The sequence below is a fragment of the Oryx dammah genome, unplaced genomic scaffold (genome assembly GCF_014754425.2).
Source record: "Oryx dammah isolate SB20612 unplaced genomic scaffold, SCBI_Odam_1.1 HiC_scaffold_4, whole genome shotgun sequence".
Lineage (NCBI taxonomy): Eukaryota > Metazoa > Chordata > Mammalia > Artiodactyla > Bovidae > Oryx > Oryx dammah.
Window position 1 is genome coordinate 62,106,935 of NW_024070188.1, and position 18,651 is coordinate 62,125,585.

Here is an 18,651-nt window from a genome sequence, read left to right on the forward strand (position 1 = left end):
GGGCTTACGAGTCAGCTGAAAGGTAGGAGGGCAGTGTTCCAGGCAGACTCCAGAGGTGGGGAAATGCCAATCCAAAAAGACCATGGTCTTGGAACAGTCAAAATGTCAGTGTGGCTGGAAAAAGTGAAGGCTACTGGCCACATTGTGATTGAAGAAATTCAAAGGGGCTAGATTCCCCCCACCGTCACCCCCATCTTTGTAAACCCTGGGAAGGAAGTTGGGATATAATTGAAATAGAGCAGAAAAGCACTGATGCCTTTTAGGCAGTGGAAGTCAAGAGTCTATTCGTATCTCAAATGGATTACTTCACTATTGAGAGGAGAAAAGACTGAATGAGGGCAAGAATAGACCTGGAGAGACGGGTGAGACCACAACTGCAGCAACCCCAGTGAGGATGGCTGAGCTGGCACCAAGATGCTGGCTGTGGATATAGAAAGTGGGGTGGCACCAGCTGGGAGCTCTATTTTCAATGCCTGTTGTGTAAGCTACATCAACAGATGAGGATTTATTAAGGAATATTTGCCTTTTTTGATGATGCTAAAGAATGATAGAAAATAGAATTAGTACATGTTTCTGAGGGGGAGAAATAGCACATTAAAAAAAAAGCACAATCGATAACTAGTACTACCTTGTGGTGTTTTCATCTTTACAAAGTCGTAGGTACTATTTGTTTCCAGTTTGGAAAAACATAAAGAAAACACTCCTGAATAAATGTTCCAACTGAGATAAGTCATTTCCTTAACCTGCCAGTACTGATAAGATAATTTAATCAACATCCAAGTGAAAATATGTCATACCTACATTGATATCAGGAGTCATGTGCTGATCTGTGAGTTACAAAAGCACTTTTGTTCACATAGATTTATGGCCTGTGAGTACAGATCTGATCTTCTGAGAGTCCTTTTATTTAATATCCCAAATCACAAAGTTTTTGGATTGGCACACATAATTTTATTTCTGCGAGTGCTGTACCACCACAACTTTGGTTTGGTGTCTCCACAGTCTGGTCTGGCCTCTCCTTATGGTATTCAGCCAAATGCACTATGTTCACTGGTCACACCAAATTACCTGCAAACCCCTAACTTGCTTAGCTGTTTTATACCCTTTATAATTTTGGTACTCTCTCCCTAAATATCTTTTGGAACTAGAAGACGCCTTATTTTCCCTTGTGTGCCTCCTCCATTCAACGAATATTGGCCTGTGCTATTTTAGTGACATGATTGTGTTGTGATATTGTGGAAAGTATGCATAGTATACCCTAAAAGGGATTGGGCATTTCTGATGACAGTCACTGGGTAGGAGGCATTTCTTTCAAGAGAAAGTGAAATTCAGGAGACCTCAGAAAGGGACCAGAATTTTGGGCTCCCTTTGAGCTTTCCTGATGGGGGTGTGAATATTGGGCAATGGGAGGGAGACTTGAGGAGGGGTCCCCTTGGATTATGGGTAATTAAGGTGGCTTCTGCAAACTAGAGGTTATCAGTGGGGAGGGAGGAAGGGCAATTCAGGGGAAGAGAATTAAGAAGCACAAACTATTATGTATAAGATAAGCTACAAGGATATACTGTACAACACAGGGAATACAGACTATAAATGGAGTGTGAATGGATCAATGAACAACAGCAACAGAAAAGATGGCTTCTACCCTAACAAAGCTGTGAGAGGTCAGCAAGGAGTAACGAAGTTCCGAGTAATGATGAGTTAGCTCTAGCTTGTAAGTCATGTCATTTAGACTTGTGTTCCCTCTTTGTGTTTATTTTCCTCTCATTATATCTTGGCCTTTGGGAAAGCCTTCTAGCCCAGCTTCATCTATGTTATAGCACCATAAAGAAAAGGTCCTTTGTCTCCTCTTGGGTCCTTTAGTAGAAACAGAATAGATAAATGGCATTTGAAATGGGTAAGTCTTTGACAAGTTCATCAGTGGAGTTTTACAAAGTGTGGCTGCTGCATTAGTTTCAAGAGTTATCTTATAGTTACCTTTCTGTAAGTGTAATGAAATAGAATGACATTTTCCTAATGGCCTCAAAGATAATACTAAGGTCACTGTCTAAATATGTTGCAGTTTTAATCATATGCCTGACAGTAAAAGGTATTTCTATTTCATTACACTGTGGGAAAAATCAATACATAAATTAGTACTCAATGAACACCAGTAAAAAATGGTGAAGTTTTCAGTGTGAACTCATTGAGGGTAACTGGTCTCATGGTTACCCAAACCTCTGTCTTCTGGGGCTGAGACTTTCTGACTTACCCTTTATGGACAATATGTTCATGCACTCCTGAGGAAAACTACCAGACTGTAAGAGGCTGAACAGTCAAATGTGACCGCTTCTGGGGACTTCCCCTTGGGGCCATTCAAATTTTGCAGGCTCATTAACTTGGGAACCTCAGCATTGAGGAAGCCCTGCCCAGCTCTGCCCTGAGAAAGTCTCCAGCCCCATCTGTCTTTCTGCAGCTGAAGCAGTGAAGCAATCACCAGGCTCTGAGCTGTTTGACACAGGGCACCATGTCTTACAAGAGCCTTTGTATTCCCAGTGCCTGGCAAATAGTTTTGAACTGAATGAACCAGGGACTTCTTGGCTCACATACGTCATGAAGACAGAGCAGGACCCTCACATGAGCATCTGAATGAGGGTGATACAGTCTGAACTACCAAACCATTAAAGCTTGAAATAACCCTGGGAAACTTGCACTGTACACAAGGGATACTCAACATATTTTTAATGAAGGAAGAGCAGCTCATGGCAAGTGGTTGCCACATATTATAAACGTCTTTCAAAACAGGAAAATACTTTACTACCTTGTAAGACCAAAAGAAGAGAAAAAAAATCACCTGACTGAGTTTTCTGTTGTGGGAAATGGGGTTAAGAAGAGTTGATGTACAAAAGGGCATCAGAGGGCGATTAATCAATTTCAGGAAGCAAAGCTGTAAATATCTCATCCCAACCTCCACCAAAGGAGAGCTAAGCAGTGTCTCTGCCTTCCAGCAGATGAAGTATTCTTCTAACTTCATCATGCTAAAAGGAAAGGCATATTTTCTTTGGTCATAAGTTTTAAATTATTTCTCCTGAAAAATATTAACTCTTCTTTCCTCCTTCCCCAGCCACTCTAATTATATTTCAAGTGCTCTTAAAAAGTGAATCATCTATTATAAACAGTGCTGACACAATTCACTTTTTAAGAGCGCTTGAAATATAATTGCAGTGGCTGGGGAAGGACGAATGGATAAGAAAGCTGTGGTACATATACACAATGGAGTATTACTCAGCCATTAAAAAGAATACATTTGAATCCGTTCTAATGAGGTGGATGAAACTGGAGCCGATTATACAGAGTGAAGTAAGCCAGAAAGAAAAACACCAATACAGGATACTAACACATATATATGGAATTTAGAAAGATGGTAATGATAACCCTGTATGCAAGACAGCAAAAGAGACACAGATGTATAAAATGGACTTTTGGACTCTGTGGGAGAGGGAGAGGGTGGGATGATTTGGGAGAATGACATTGAAACATGTATACTATCATGTAAGAAACGAATCGCCAGTCTAGGTTTGATACAGGATACAGGATGCTTGGGGCTGGTGCACTGGGATGACCCAGAGAGGTGGTATGGGGTGGGAGGTGGGAGGAGGGTTCAGGACTGGGAACTCATGTACACCATGGTGGATTCATGTCATTGTATGGCAAAACCAATACAGTATTGTAAAGTAAAATAAAAGATAAAAAGAAGTGAATCATCCAACCAACATTTCAAGCGTGATGCAGGAACTATTTACCTGAGAAAATATACTTAACTGTCTTCTATGAAGGAGAGAGTACAGTTTGGAGTTAACATTAGTTCTTCTGAACTTGATTATCTTTCTCTACCAATTCTGCTACTATTTCCCTATTACTGCTTAGCGCATTTGCTGTTCTACTTGAGTACGGCCTCTGCTTTATCTATAATAGGACTGCTCGTTGTTACATGGGGCACAGCCACCTGCTCTATCTCATTGGCTTCTAATAATTGTTTATGTGAGTAGGTCGGAGAGAAGTCATGAAAACAAGAGTTCTAGAGCCACACTGACACCTGCTCCCTGCTCTCTGCTTACCTAAGCTATGTGCCCTGAAGTAAGTTACTTAGCCTCTGCACTCAATTTCCTCATTTGTAAAATGAAACAATATTATTATCTGCCTCATAGGCTTGTTTAATTGAGTAAGGTTCCTAAAATAGTGCCTGGTACAAAGAAAGAACTCAGTAATTATTAGCTCAGCCTTGTCCTTCATGGGCTTCCCTGGTGGCGCCATGGTAAAGAACCCACCTGCCAATGCAGGAGACACAGGTTCTATCCCTGAGTCAGGAAGATCCATGGAAGGAGGAAATGGCAATCCACTCCAGTATTCTTGCCTGGAGAATTCCATGGACAGAGGAGCCTGGTGGGCTACAGTCCATGGGGTCGCAAAGAGCTGGACACGACTTAGTGACTAAACAACAACAACGTTGTCCTCCATGGTTACTATTCCCGTTTCACAGCTGAATAAAGGCCCAGAGAGGCTGACCAACTTGCCTGTGGTTATTCAACCATTCGGAGGGTGCTTGAGTCCAAGTGTTCTTAGGACAACAGAGATCTCTCTGCTAGGATACTCACTTGCTGCCTTTAGGGAATGCTCCAAAGAACAGTGTTGTGGAAAGAAGAGATTGCACAACCATTACAAAGTTTCCATGTTACTGAAGGAAAATTCTTCAAGAGATGGGAATACCAGACCACCTGACCTGCCTCTTGAGAATTCTGTATGCAGGTCAGGAAGCAACAGCTAGAAATGGACATGGAACAACAGACTGGTTCCAAATAGGAAAAGGAGTACGTCAAGGCTGTATATTGTCACCCTGCTTGTTTAACTTCTATGCAGAGTACATCATGAGAAACGCTGGACTGGAAGAATCACAAGCTGGAATCAAGATTGCCGGGAGAAATATCAATAACCTCAGATATGCAGATGACACCACCCTTATGGCAAGTGAAGAGGAACTCAAAAGCCTCTTGATGAAAGTGGAAGAGGAGAGTGAAAAAGTTGGCTTAAAGCTCAACATTCAGAAAATGAAGATCATGGCATCTGGTCCCATCACTTCATAGAAAGTAGATGAGGAAACAGTGGAAACAGTGTCAGACTTTATTTTGGGGGGCTCCAAAATCACTGTAGATGGTGACTGCAACCATGAAATTAAAAGACACTTACTCCTTGGAAGTTAAGTTATGACCAACCTAGATAGCATATTCAAAAGCAGAGACATTACTTTGCTGACTAAGGTCCGTCTAGTCAAGGCTATGGTTTTTCCTGTGGTCATGTATGGATGTGAGAGTTGGACTGTGAAGAAGGCTGAGCGCCGAAGAATTGATGCTTTTGAACTGTGGTGTTGGAGAAGACTCTTGAGAGTCCCTTGGACTGCAAGGAGATCCAACCAGTCCATCCTGAAGGAGATCAAACCTGGGATTTCTTTGGAAGGAACGATGCTAAAGCTGAAGCTCCAGTACTTTGGCCACCTCATGCAAAGAGTTGACTCACTGGAAAAGACTTTGATGCTGGGAGGGACTAGGGGCAGGAGGAGAAGGGGACAACAGAGGATGAGATGGCTGGATGGCATCACTGACTCAATGGATGTGAATCTGAGTGAACTCCAGGAGTTGGTGATGGACAGGGAGGCCTGGATTGCTGCAATTCATGGGGTCGCAAAGAGTCGGACATGACTGAGCAACTGAACTGAACTGAACTGAAAATTGCTTCTAAGGAGATATATAAGAAATTCAATGAGGAAAACCTGAGTATTTCTGCTTCCCTGAATCTTTTTCTCATGGAAGTATACTTAGTCATATCATTCATTCAACCTCATTACCAGGCACCTACTAGAAATAGAAACTACCAGTTACTAAGGTGCACTGGAAGACAGAAACACACAGAAGGCCCTGCTCTTACAGAGCAAGTATTTTCTGCATCTGGACATAATCCATCAATACACGCTTTCCCTGCCAAGTATGTGAATGTTTATATGGATGAGTGATACATAAGTCATACATGAAAAACATGTTATTTCTTTACAGCCACACCTCAATAAGTAAATCTATGTGCTTAAACATGTTCTGGAATATTGCTGTTGGTACATGAGAGTAAATAGGACTTTAAGATTGAGACTACTTCTAAAAATAATATATTGGCGTTTATCCATCAAAAAGAGTGCACATCTTCCAAGCAGTTTCCTTGGGACAGTTTATAATTATTCCTGGCATTGCTCAGCTCTGGCATTTGGAACACAGATCTTTTTACCTACAACTGTCTTCAGAGGGAGGTTATAAATATGCAAAAATTCCATCTCATTTAAAAAAAAATAGGCACACCTTGTTTTTGCCCAACATAGCATTTCTTAGCTTGGTTATACAAGTTGCTTGGAAGTGGCTCTGAAAGATTTTGAAAATTAAACCACACCTTCAAGATGAGGTTTGCCACTTAATGGGTTATTCTGACCAACGTGTGCAGGTTCCATCCAGAACTCTGAAAAAAGGAGTTTAGGAAAAATACTGTCAGATTTTTGTGCATAGCTTCCTAAAATGCCTGTTTTGAAGATGGCATTATCAATTTGCATATGTTGGTCCCATTGTTAGAGAATCAGTCCCACTGGCTTATGTCATTTCTTGTGTGAATGCTTTCCCTTCCCTTTCAGAAACTGGCTTTTTGAGGGCAAGGGTTTGATTTTCTCCACATTTTGTGATTGCCAAAGTGTCTATCCAAAGTGACTATCACAGTAACTGTGGGAAAGAATATTCACATGTGTGTTGTAGTCTCTACAACTTAATAACTTGCCTCAGAAAGGAAAAGACAGAAGAAAGAACAGAGACAGACTTCCCTAGTGGAACAGTGGATAAGAATCCATCTGCCAATGCAGGGGATATGGGTTCAATCCCTGGTCCAGGAAGATTCCACATAAGGCAGAGCAACTAAGCTGCCCAACGTAACTACTGAGCCTGAGTGCTGCAACTCCTGAAGCCTGTATGCCTAGAGCCTCCGCTCCCCAGTAAGAGAAGCCACCGCAGTGAGAGGCCTACTCACCACAACAAAGAGTAGTCCCCACTCTTTGCAACTAGAGAAAGCCCGCATGAAACAACAGAGACCCAGCGCAAGCAAAAAATTAAAAATAAATACATGACAAGAAAGAACAGAGAGAAACCATTTGGAGCCACTAAGGTATTGGAAAGAACAACTATTGGGAGCTCCAAGTTCAATCAACAGATTTTTATTAAATATCAACATATATCATCCACTTTATCTTTCACATCATTTCCAAATCCAGTAGTTCTTTTTATCCTCACATAGGTAATACAGATTTTCCACTGATATCCCTATCACTTCACATATTCAGAGAGAAAATGAACAAGATAAAAATGTGAGAAGACAGAGAAAAATAGAAAAAAGTAAGAAAAACAAACAAACAAAAATAAGCCTTAAAAATAATTACTTAGTGGAGATTTGGAAGTAATTAATAGTATTTACTTCTGCTCATTGTTGATTGGGATTTTGAGGCAAATGAGGTTGAGAGTGTGATCTCAAGGTGTCTAATCAAATAAGATGAAGACAGAAGTGTATAGCAGCCATTATAAATACAGTCAGAAAGATGCATTCTTTTTCAGTGGGCTAACTCTTCTCTGTAATGACAAGTCAATGCTTTGATGTTTTTGACAGTGACCTGGACTCGATTTACACCTCTTCAGGTTGGATTATGCCTTGATGAAGTTGTGTAACTAAATGTAACACAATGGACAGGGGGTCCATGTGCAACACAGGTCCCTCTGAAGATCACCTCTTAGGGGTAGTTATCCTGCCACAAAGATGTTAAAAAAAACACTGGTCAGGATAAGGTACTGGCAACACTGGACTTTCTCCAGGATCAGTGCAGAGAATGGATCATTGCAGACATTCCCTGGCTCTTGCTATTAAAGATAACAGAGCCTTCAAAGGACTGTGTTGATTCAGGAAGTAGGAAATAGCACCTAGGATACCAGCCTTCTTAGAAAATGAGTGCCTTTTGATAACTGTTTGCAGATGGACTCAGCACTGAGTAGAGCCGCAGTCCACAATGACCTGGTGAGGCTGTCAAGGACCTTGAGGTCAGGCTGTCCGTAAGCTGCAAAGCTCCTTACTCTATCCATTTGGCAATACCACCCTCAAAAAAAAAAAAAAAAAATCCCTCCTTTTCGTAGGATTTTGCTATTTGTTGTTGGGTTTTGTTTGTTGATTAGTAGCTTTATAAGAAAGAAATATAAGTGTGGAAAAGGAATATTAACTACGTGGTCATTTACAGATAGAATATGCTCAGAGCAGGATTTAACTTTATTTTCTTGCTAGTATTTTAAATGAAAAATACGAGTATATTGGCAATTTTCATAAGTTTCAGTTTCCCTTTTCATAGAAAGCTCTGCTTGACTCCTAAATTAGAGCAGTTCCCTTATTCTGTGCTTCTAAAGAAGCTTTGTTTCTTCAGTTTTGGCATTTATACTGTAATCATCTGAGATTAAAAGCTCTTCAAAGAAAACCTTCTTGCTTTCTTGCTCAATTCAATACTTAGAACAGTTCCTGAAATGTATGAATGAATGACTCTGAGTAAGTGCATGAATAAATGAAAAGTACTCAAAAGAAGGTTATTTAAAAATCACATTGCATCAAGTTATATTTTAACTTATGAAAACTCAAAATGAATGTGTGGGGGTAAGAAGCTGATTCTTTTTCATTACATCTGATCAGCTCAAATACCTCATTCCCCTAAGTTATTTACTCCCAAGGTACATATGCTGTTCTATTTTGTACTAAACCAACCATTAGCCAACTTAAAAAATAACAACATAAAGCATTTAGTAGATAATTTAGAGAACCTTTTAAACATATACGTTTTAATGTAAAATGGAAGAGGGAGGCTGACTTGGAATCATATGAGTAGCCTTAAGCATGAAAATGGTCCATGTTGGAGCAAGATTTTGCAGGAAAGTGCCCCCACAGAGAAATGGAGGCAGGAGGTAGGGGTTGGAAGAGAGTGAACCCCTCTGCTGAAGAAATTTTAACTCAATCATCTTAATACACATCCACTGACATTTCTCTTTTTTAAAAATTAAGATATAATTGACATAAACATATTAGTTTCAGTCATATATCATTATGATTCCGTGTTTGCATATATTACAAAACGGTGGCTCTCTCTTATGTTCATGCTACAAAAAGCATAAGAGAAGACTCATCTATGCCCTTTACATTCTCAAGGGAGGCTTTCAGGTGTGAGACCTCTGCAAAAGTTTCCCTTTGGCAGTGGACATAGATTAATAAATATGTTGAGGAGAACTACATAGGATTGAAAAAGCAGCTTTTCTTCACTTCAGGAGCCAAGCTCATGGGTCCTGCTCACTAACCTCCAAGTCTTTGAGGGTATGGTGTGTACCTGCTCAGTTGCTCAGTCATGTCCAACTCTTTGCAAACCCCATGGACTGTAGCCTGCCAGGCTACTCTGCCCATGGAATTTTCCAGGCATGAATACTGGAGTGGGTTGGCATTTCCTCCTCCAGGGGATCTTCCTCACCCAGAGATTGAACCCGGGTCTCCTGCATTGCAGGCGAATTCTTTACCACTGAGCCACCTGGGAAGCCCCTTGAGGGTATGGTTGGTGTTATAAATGTATGTTGAAAGGAGTATGTTGCAATCCCAACCTCCAGTACCTCATTAGGGTGGGCTTCAATCCAACATGACTGGTATCCTTATAAAAATGGAAAATTTGGATGCAAAGAGAGACATGCACAGAGGGAAGATTATGTGAAGAGACAAAAGGAGCACTGTGGGAAGGCAGAGGACTGGAGTGGTGGTCAACAGCTAAGGAGTGCCAAGGATTGCCAGCAACCACCAGATGCTAGGAGACAGGCGTGGAACCGACGCTCTTCTACCGTTTTCAGTTCTAGCTTCCAGAGCTGTGAGATAGTGAATTTATACTGATCTAAGCCACCCAGTCTGAGGTATTGTGTTATGGCAGCCCTAGAAAAGTAATATAGTCGGCGTCTGTTGCTCACATCTGTCCTCAAAAATGAACATAATGTTTATTTATGAGAACAATGAATGCTTTAAGGGCTGCCAAGTTACCTGAAAGTTCAGAGGAAGGGATTGATGTAGGAGAAAAAAAAAATCTGCAACATTGAAAAGGAGGAAATTTAAATGGGGGAAGGAATGTAAATAGAAGCTTTAACTAAGAGGATACACTTGCCAAAATATCTCATACTACCAAAATACAAGTGTAATTGTATAAAATGGAAATTTCAGGAGGCTGGATAAAAGGCATACATGCTCAGACTCAAGAAGTATAAGGAAAACTTCCTGACAAACCTGTAGAAGAGAGGTATGCCATTCTCTGTGCCTGGAGGTAGAGCTGGCATTTGATGAAGCCACACATAAAGTGATTGGAAAAGTTGAGTGGAAGTCATTTTGGCATCTCCACATGCAATGCAGTGAGCACTGCATTGAAAAATAGAACTGATTTTGAATAGATAATATTTGTAATCAGTAAAAATTTCCTTTCCAGAAAAGTCTCATTAATTGCATTCCATCATCAAGTCCATCATCACAGATTTCACCAGCTCTAGCCAAAACATTATGCCATATTTCCATTCTCTATAATCTAAGAAGTGAAGAGAAAGAAAACTGCCTCTGCAAAATGAAATTATGTTTGTATGAAATTCTGAGTTTAAATGAGGGGTCAAGGTCTGTGTCTCATAGGAGAAGACAATGAAGATAAAAAGGGAGGGTAACTTTTAGGCATTAGAGACCTGTGTTCACCAAGAACCTGATGCTAAATCACTTAAGGACCAACATGCCAGGGGTAGTATTGAAAATGTGGCAGATGAGCCATCTCATCACGATCAACCTGAGAGCTTATGGACAATCCGGAACACACACCTACAGAAAAGACCAGAAGAGAGAGGGACTTGGCATGATGTAACTGGGGAGGTGGTTAGCTGAGATGAAAGAAGACAGAGGGAATGTGATGGTTGCAGTCAATAAGCTGAGCAGCTTGTTCTGTACAACTTGATCCACTCAGAGTGAGGACCAACTCTGAGAGAGACAATGGGAAAAGAGGAAAGAGACCACAATCTCAGCTCATTACACAGAAGAACATCCCAGTAGCTGGAAGTCTGCAACGACAGGACATAGTGACTTGGGTGTCAGGCAGTGAGTTTCCTACGATGGGAGGTGCTTCAACAGCAGAGAGGTAATGCCTTGGAAGTTATGCTGCAGAAGAGATTCACAAGAGAAGCAGTTGGATGGGATTTTAAGGTCTTTTCAAGCCTAGTTTTCTGTATCAAAAAGAATTCTGAAAATAAAGCAGAAGAAATATTTAATTTTAATATCGCCAGTCAGCTTTTTTTTTTTTTTTAAAGAGGGCCTAGAAACAACATTCTAGTAGCAATGAGCACACCTGCCAACGAGATTTTGGTTTCTAGATCTTATTCTCCGGGAGAAGGAACTAGAGCTCCTTAGGGAAGTGGCTGATTCAGCCTTTCATGCCTGCGTGCTAAGTCACTTCAGTCGTGTCTGACTCTGTGTGACGCTAGGGAAGGTAGCCCACCAGGCTTCTCTGTCCATGGGCTTCTCCAGGCAAGAATACTGGAGTGGATTGCTATGCCCTCCATCAGGAGAATCTTCCCGACCCAGGGACCAAACCAGTGTCTCTTATGTCTTCTGCACTGGCAGGTGGGTTCTTTACCACTAGCACCACGTGGGAAGCCCATTCAGACCCGGGGAAGGGAAAATACAGGATGAATTTGAAATATTCTGTGATGCTACAAAGTAATGAAATGCTCAGGAAAGAACGGGGCCTGTTGAAAGCATGCAGGAACCAAACTAAAAGAGCTTTTGATGGCCAAAGCTGGAAAAATTTGAGCAATAAAATTAATACTAAATAATAATAGTATTTGATTATAACTCAATAAAGTAAACCTTTATGAATCCATATTAATATATGTAAGAAACTAAATAAAGAAATACATGAAGTAGAAGCAAAGGCTCTTCCCTGCATTAGAATTCCAACTCAATAAATTGAGAAGGAAAGAGTGAAATTTAAAAATCACCATTACGCATAACAGTTATTGCATCCAGTATCCACTGACGAATATTAAAATTAGTGGGTGTAAATTTGAGGAGAAACAAGATACTTGCTCCATCTCAGAATATCTTCCCACTAGATATTTATTAATCAGAAAGTGAAAATAGGAACTCTACAGTAAAAAACCCTACAGACACCACCTAAACCAAATAATTAAGGTTAACATCATCAGGAAGAAGACGTATTGATATCATAAACCCTTTGATAGGATGGGCTGGTAAAGATAATGTCATTTCTGTGGTATTATTGCCCAAAAGGAATAATCTCACTCTAATTCAGTTCAGTTCAGTTCAGTCGCTCAGTCGTGTCCGACTCTTTGCAACCCCATGAATTGCAGCACGCCAGGCCTCCCTGTCCATCACCAACTCCTGGAGTTCACTCAGACTCACGGCCATCGAGTCAGTGATGCCATCCAGCCATCTCATCCTCTGTCGTCCCCTTCTCCTCCTGCCCCCAATCTCTCCCAGCATCAGAGTCTTTTCCAATGAGTCAACTCTTTGCATGAGGTGGCCAAAGTACTGGAGCTTCAGCTTTAGCATCATTCCTTCCAAAGAAATCCCAGGGTTGATCTCCTTCAGAATGGACTGGCTGGATCTCCTTGCAGTCCAAGGGACTTGCAAGAGTCTTCTCCAACACCACAGTTCAAAAGCATCAATTCTTCGGCACTCAGCCTTCTTCACAGTCCAACTCTCACATCCATACATGACCACAGGAAAAACCATAGCCTTGACTAGACGGACCTTAGTTGGCAAAGTAATGTCTCTGCTTTTGAACATACTATCTAGGTTGGTCGTGACTTTTCTTCCAAGGAGTAAGCGCCTTTTAATTTTATGGCTGCAGTCACCATCTGCAGTGATTTTGGAGCCCCCCAAAATAAAGTCTGACACTGTTTCTACTGTTTCCCCATCTATTTCCCATGAAGTGATGGGACCAGATGCCATGATGTTTGTTTTCTGAATGTTGAGCTTTAAACCAACTTTTTCACTCTCCTCTTTCACTTTCATCAAGAGGCTTTTTAGTTCCTCTTCACTTTCTGCCGTAAGGGTGGTGTCATGTACATATCTGAGGTTATTGATATTTCTCCCGGCAATCTTGATTCCAGCTTGTGTTTCTTCCAGTCCAGTGTTTCTCATGATGTACTCTGCATAGAAGTTAAATAAGCAGGGTGACAACATACAGCCTTGACGTACTCCTTTTCCTATTTGGAACCAGTCTGTTGTTCCATGTCCAGTTCTAACTGTTGCCTCCTGACCTGCATACAGATTTCTCAAGAGGCAGGTCAGGGGATCTGGTATTCCCATCTCTTTCAGAATTTTCCACAGTTTATTGTGATCCACACAGTCAAAGGCTTTGGCATAGTCAATAAAGCAGAAATAGATGTTTTTCTGGAACTCTCTTGCTTTTTCCATGATCCAGCATCTCAAATGAACCCATACTGAGGGACAAGTCTGAGGGAAAGGTGACAGGACTCCTAAAGTGTCAAGGACATGAAAGCAAACAGAGGTGGAGGAACTGTCACAGTTTGGAGGAGAGGAAGGAGACACAGCAACTAAATAATAGGGATCCTGGAACACAAAAGCAGCGCTATCTGGAAAAAAAGGGTGAAACTGAAACAAAGTCTGTAGTTTAGTGAATAGTGTTACATTGTTGTTGTTTAGTTGCTAAATTGTTTCTAACTCTTTGGGATGCTATGACCTGTAGCCCATAAGGCTCCCTCTGTTCATGGGATTTCCTAGACAAGAATACTGGAGTGGGTTGCCATTTCCTTCAACAGGGGATCTTCCTAGCCCAGGGATCGAACCCAAGTCTCTTGCATTGGCAGGCGGATTCTCTACCACTGAGCCACCTCGGAAGCCTGAACAGTGTTATATCAATGTTAATTTCACGGTTTTGAACACTGTATGGTTATATAAGATCTTAAAATTAAGAAAAACAGGGTGAGGGGGTTAATGAGAGCTCAACTATTTCTAGAGCTTTTCTGTAAGTCTCATATTAGCTCAAAATTAAAAGCTAAAAAGAAGAAAGCAATGAAAAAAATTTAATTAGTTCACTGGAATCATTTGTGTGTGTGAAAAATATCTTAAAATAACTTCTCCATGAAATAAAATACCTGATACTGCTGTGTTTATATCAAAGAAGAAACACTTCAACAAATACCCTTGCTGTGTTAAATATAGCATATTTGTTCTAACAAGCAGAGATACTTTAATATTTAGACCATATTCGAAAGCTCCAAACCTAGAGCTGGCTCCTTTGTTCAGAGACACAATAAACTCTATTTTTTTCCCCCTCTTTGGGGATTTTGGGAAGCCTTCTTGAAGGAAGCACACCGGAGGTGAGATGTCAAGTCTGAACAGGAGTTAGCCAGAGACAGAGTAGGCTGGAACATTCCAGCACAAGGAACTGCAAGTATGAAGTCCCTGTGACGCAAAACAGTTTGGTTTGCTCTAGGAACTGGAAAAATTCCACAATAGTAGGAATTAAGTGGTGTGAGTGAGGCTGAAGAGACTGCCAGGAGGGGGTCACATAAGACCACACAGGAGAATTTAGAATGATTCTATCAGCAGTGGAAGTTTCTGAAGGATTTGAGGAGAGGAGATACCTGACTTTGGCAAGTCATCTCCTCCCACTCTTTGTTACTGGCTTTAAATGCTCATTAATATTATGCTGACCAGGATTCTTTATCTGCAGTGACGAATAAGACATGGGATTAGGCCAACAGAACCAGACTGCCAAACCTAATGATGAACTTCCTAGTGAAACTTCTGTCCCTGGAGAGTTGATAGAGTCAAGTTTGCGTCCCTCCTGCCTTGTGGGTATGGTACAGATATTCCGAATTCCTTTAAAAGTTTACCTGAAATGAGATACCAAGAACTTTCCTAAAATGCTGATGCCACATTGAAATTTTTTTTCTTTCTCTTTGGAGGTTTGGTATTGTAGTACAGCCCGATCCAATCTCAGAGTTGCATGACTTCAAATTTTTGTGCCAAAATTTTTGAAATATTAAAGCATTTACTACTGGAATGTGGCAATGTCATATAATTCTTAGAAAGTTCACAGGGCTCAACAGATATGGTGCTGGAACCAACAAGACAGGATAGCTCTCTATCCACATAAACACATGTACCTTCTCACCTGATTCTCCCATCAGCTCTCAGTGTGCCTGGAGGCCCAGAAGAAGACAGAAATGTTTTAAGATGAGCCAAGAAAGTACCTGGGTCAGGAGAGAGTTTCTTTGTTTTTTCCCCTAATTTTGCTTCGAAGCCAAGAATATTATTACTTTCTAATGTCAGCCTCCCAATCCAATCAAGGAGCAAGCTTTATTTCTTTGATTAGAAATAGAAACAACTAAATTCCTGTCAGTTAGCTGAAGCTCAGTATCTGGCTAAGTCAGGAGCAGTCTCTTCCCATTCAGCTTACCTAGGAATATTTATCACAAGAGAAAAGAATGACCATTTCTGGTAACTTCAGGATTTAGAAGAGAAAGAGAAGCTTTTTTGTGCATAATGTCTGTTGTCCAAAAATCTCTCCAAGATCTATATGCACACTTTTCTTACCTTTGTAATTATATTGAACTTTTGCAACTTGTTCTTTGATTACTAAGGACACCACAGTTTCATGGACAACTTCCTGCATTCATAGTCATTATTCAGTTCTGGGTTAAAAACATAGAGGCCTGGACCAAATCTGCACAAAACACAGCATTTCAAGCTCTGTTGCTTGAAATTTTTTAAAAAGAGAGGATCCTAGGTACCTTGCTTTAAAAACATTCTTTTTCTCGTACACCAGAAATGCAGAAGGAAAACAGAAATCAGTTAATGAATCATTCCGATTTACTGGCTTGCAGCTGGTAGAGTTAAAGCTTAAAAACAAACCCAAAAAAACCTGTATCACAGATCAGTTCAAAGTTTTGTTACCTCCGAAAAATCAAAGGGCACTTAGATGTACGTGGTCAAAACTGCAAAGTGGGGGAAAAAATGACTTGCCCAGGAAAGGGATCTTACTTTAGAAACGTTGCCCCTTTCTAGCTCCCGTCCCCTGCGAGCCCAACTCTTCCCCGTTTGGATTTTTAAGGCTCAGGCATCGCCTCCTTCCCTGGGATGCTCCCTGTAGAAGGGCAGCTGGTCCGTGGGGCCGCGGCGGGGGTGGCGACAGCCTGCGGCGGGGGGGAGGTGGGGTAGAGAGGTGGTGGCAAGTGCAATGTGCAAGGGCACTCTCGCCGACCGCAAGTTACCACCTGCGGGTCCACTCGGAGCGACTACCGTCAACCTGCCTCCACCGTCAGCCGCCACCCTCGCAACAAGTGTGAGTAAGTTCTCAGCGCGCGCGAGGCAGCGGCGTTTCTTCCCCGGGCTCCCTGGCTCCCCGCGCGGACCGGCGCTCCTCCTGCTCCGTGCGCCTGAAAGCAAAATCCGAGGCGGGCTGGACGAAATCAGTCGGAGCTGGCCGGTCGGCCGGCCCCGGGTGCGATACTCCTACCTGCCCATCCCGTCGGCGCGGCCACCAGCAGCAGGAACAGCAGGGCCAGGAGGCCGGGTGCCGGGGCTCCTCTGGCCGCCACCCTCGCTGAGGGTCCGGGGGCGCACATGGGCGCCGGGGCTGGCTCACATCTTTGCAGGTAGCCGTCAGCGTGGGACGCCCCCTCGGGCCGCGGGCGCTGGGAGCGCCGTCTCCCCTCCGCACCCTGGGCCTGGGCTCAGGCTGCGCGCAGCGCTCCAATCGGCTGGGTGCCCGGGGAGGCGGAGCTGCGGCGGAGCCCCACCCGCGTCCCGCCGGAGCCGGGGCTGGGTGCCAGCGCCAGGGGGAGTGTCCGACTTCTCCTCCAAGCCCGACGGGCTCGCCGCTCCGAGAATCCGTGACTTTCCGCCTCCCCAAATAATAGGTCACTTGTTACTGTTTCGTCTCTAAGTCGTGTCGTTCTCTTTTGCAACTCCATGGACTGTAGCCCACCAGGCTCCTCTGTCCGTGGAATTTTCCAGTCAAGAATACTGGCGGGGTTGCGATTTCCTTCTCCACGGGATCTTCCCCACCGAGGGATGGAACCCACCTCTCGCCCTGCAGGCAGGTTCGTTACCGCTGTGCCACTGGGAAAGTCCAAGGAGGTCACTACAGCAGGGAAAAATTCCCTCCCTATTGTTTAAACAGTTCCTCGTATCGAATTCTTTCTGTTAAAGTAAACAGTGTGTTTTCTGTTTTCCTGACTGGACTCACTGATTTGGTAAGAGTTTAGGAAGGACAACATTTTTAAAAGGGCTTTATGTTATCAGTGGGCTTCCCAGGTAGCATTAGTGATAAAAGAACCCACCTGCCAATGCAGGAAACTAGAAACGCGGGTTTGATCCCTGGGTCAGAAGGTCCCCTGGAAGGAGGCATGGCAACCCACTCCAGTATTCTTGCCTAGAGATCCCCATGGACAGAGGAGCCTGGTGGGCTACAGTCGGTTTCAAAAGAGACCCACATGACTTAAGGACTAAACACGTAACGCACAGTGCTGCTGCTGCTAAGTCGCTTCAGTCGTGTCCGACTCGGTGCGACCCCATAGACGGCAGCCCACCAGGCTCCGCCGTCCCTGGGATTCTCCAGGCAAGAACACTGGAGTGGGTTGCCATTTCCTTCACCAGTGCAAGAAAGTGGAAAGTGAAAGTGAAGTCGCTCAGTCGTGCCCGCCTCTTCGCTACCCCATGGACTGCAGCCCACCAGGCTCCTCCGTCCATAGGATTCTCCAGGCAAGAGTACTGGAGTGGAGTGCACACAATACCACTTCTCAAAACAAAAACTGAAGAGTTGGAGGAAGATTTGATGAGACAAGATTCCATAGGATTTTAAAGGGCTTCCCTTGTGGCTCAGCTGGTAAAGAATCTGCCGGCAGTGCGGGAGACCTGGGTTCGATCCCTGGGTTGGGAAAATACCCTGAAGAAGGGAAAGGCTGCCCACTCCAGTATTCTGGCCTGGAGAATTCCATGGACTGTATATAGAGTCAGACACAAGTGAATGACTTTCACTTCTTTCACTAAAGCAGTTAAGTCCCTTTCTGGATTTTAAATACAACACATGTACACCCGTGGTGGATTCATGTCAATGTATGGCAAAACCAATACAGAATTGTAAAGTAAAATAAAAAATAAATTAATTAATTAATTAAAAAAACACACACACACATTCTAAAGGGTCACTCAGCCATAGCAAAGAATGAAATATTGCCATTTGCAACAACATGGATGAGCTTAGAGAATATTTACTAAGTAAGTGAGACAAAGACAAATATGTGCTATCACTTATATGTAGAGTTAAAATATAATACAAATGAATATATATACAAAACAGAAACAGACTTACAGACATAAAAACTAACATGGTTACCAAAGGGGAAAGGGAATGAGGGATGGATAAATGAGAATGAGATTGACAAATACAAACTACTGTACATAAAACAGATAAACAGCAAAGACTTATTGTAGAGCACAGGGAACTATATTCAATATCTTGTA

At 42.5% G+C, this 18,651-nt stretch overlaps 1 protein-coding gene across 1 annotated transcript in view; it reads right to left on the bottom strand.

Annotated features, from left to right (window-relative positions):
* The window catches only part of IL20RA (interleukin 20 receptor subunit alpha), a 34,692-nt gene extending 17,861 nt beyond the window's left edge, over window positions 1-16,831 (bottom strand). The window contains exon 1 of the mRNA XM_040239316.1: window positions 16,643-16,831. Coding sequence (XP_040095250.1) covers window positions 16,643-16,751 — 109 coding nt within the window. The 5' untranslated portion in view covers window positions 16,752-16,831. The remainder of the gene's footprint in view (window positions 1-16,642) is intronic.
* Window positions 16,832-18,651: the final 1,820 nt, after the last annotated feature.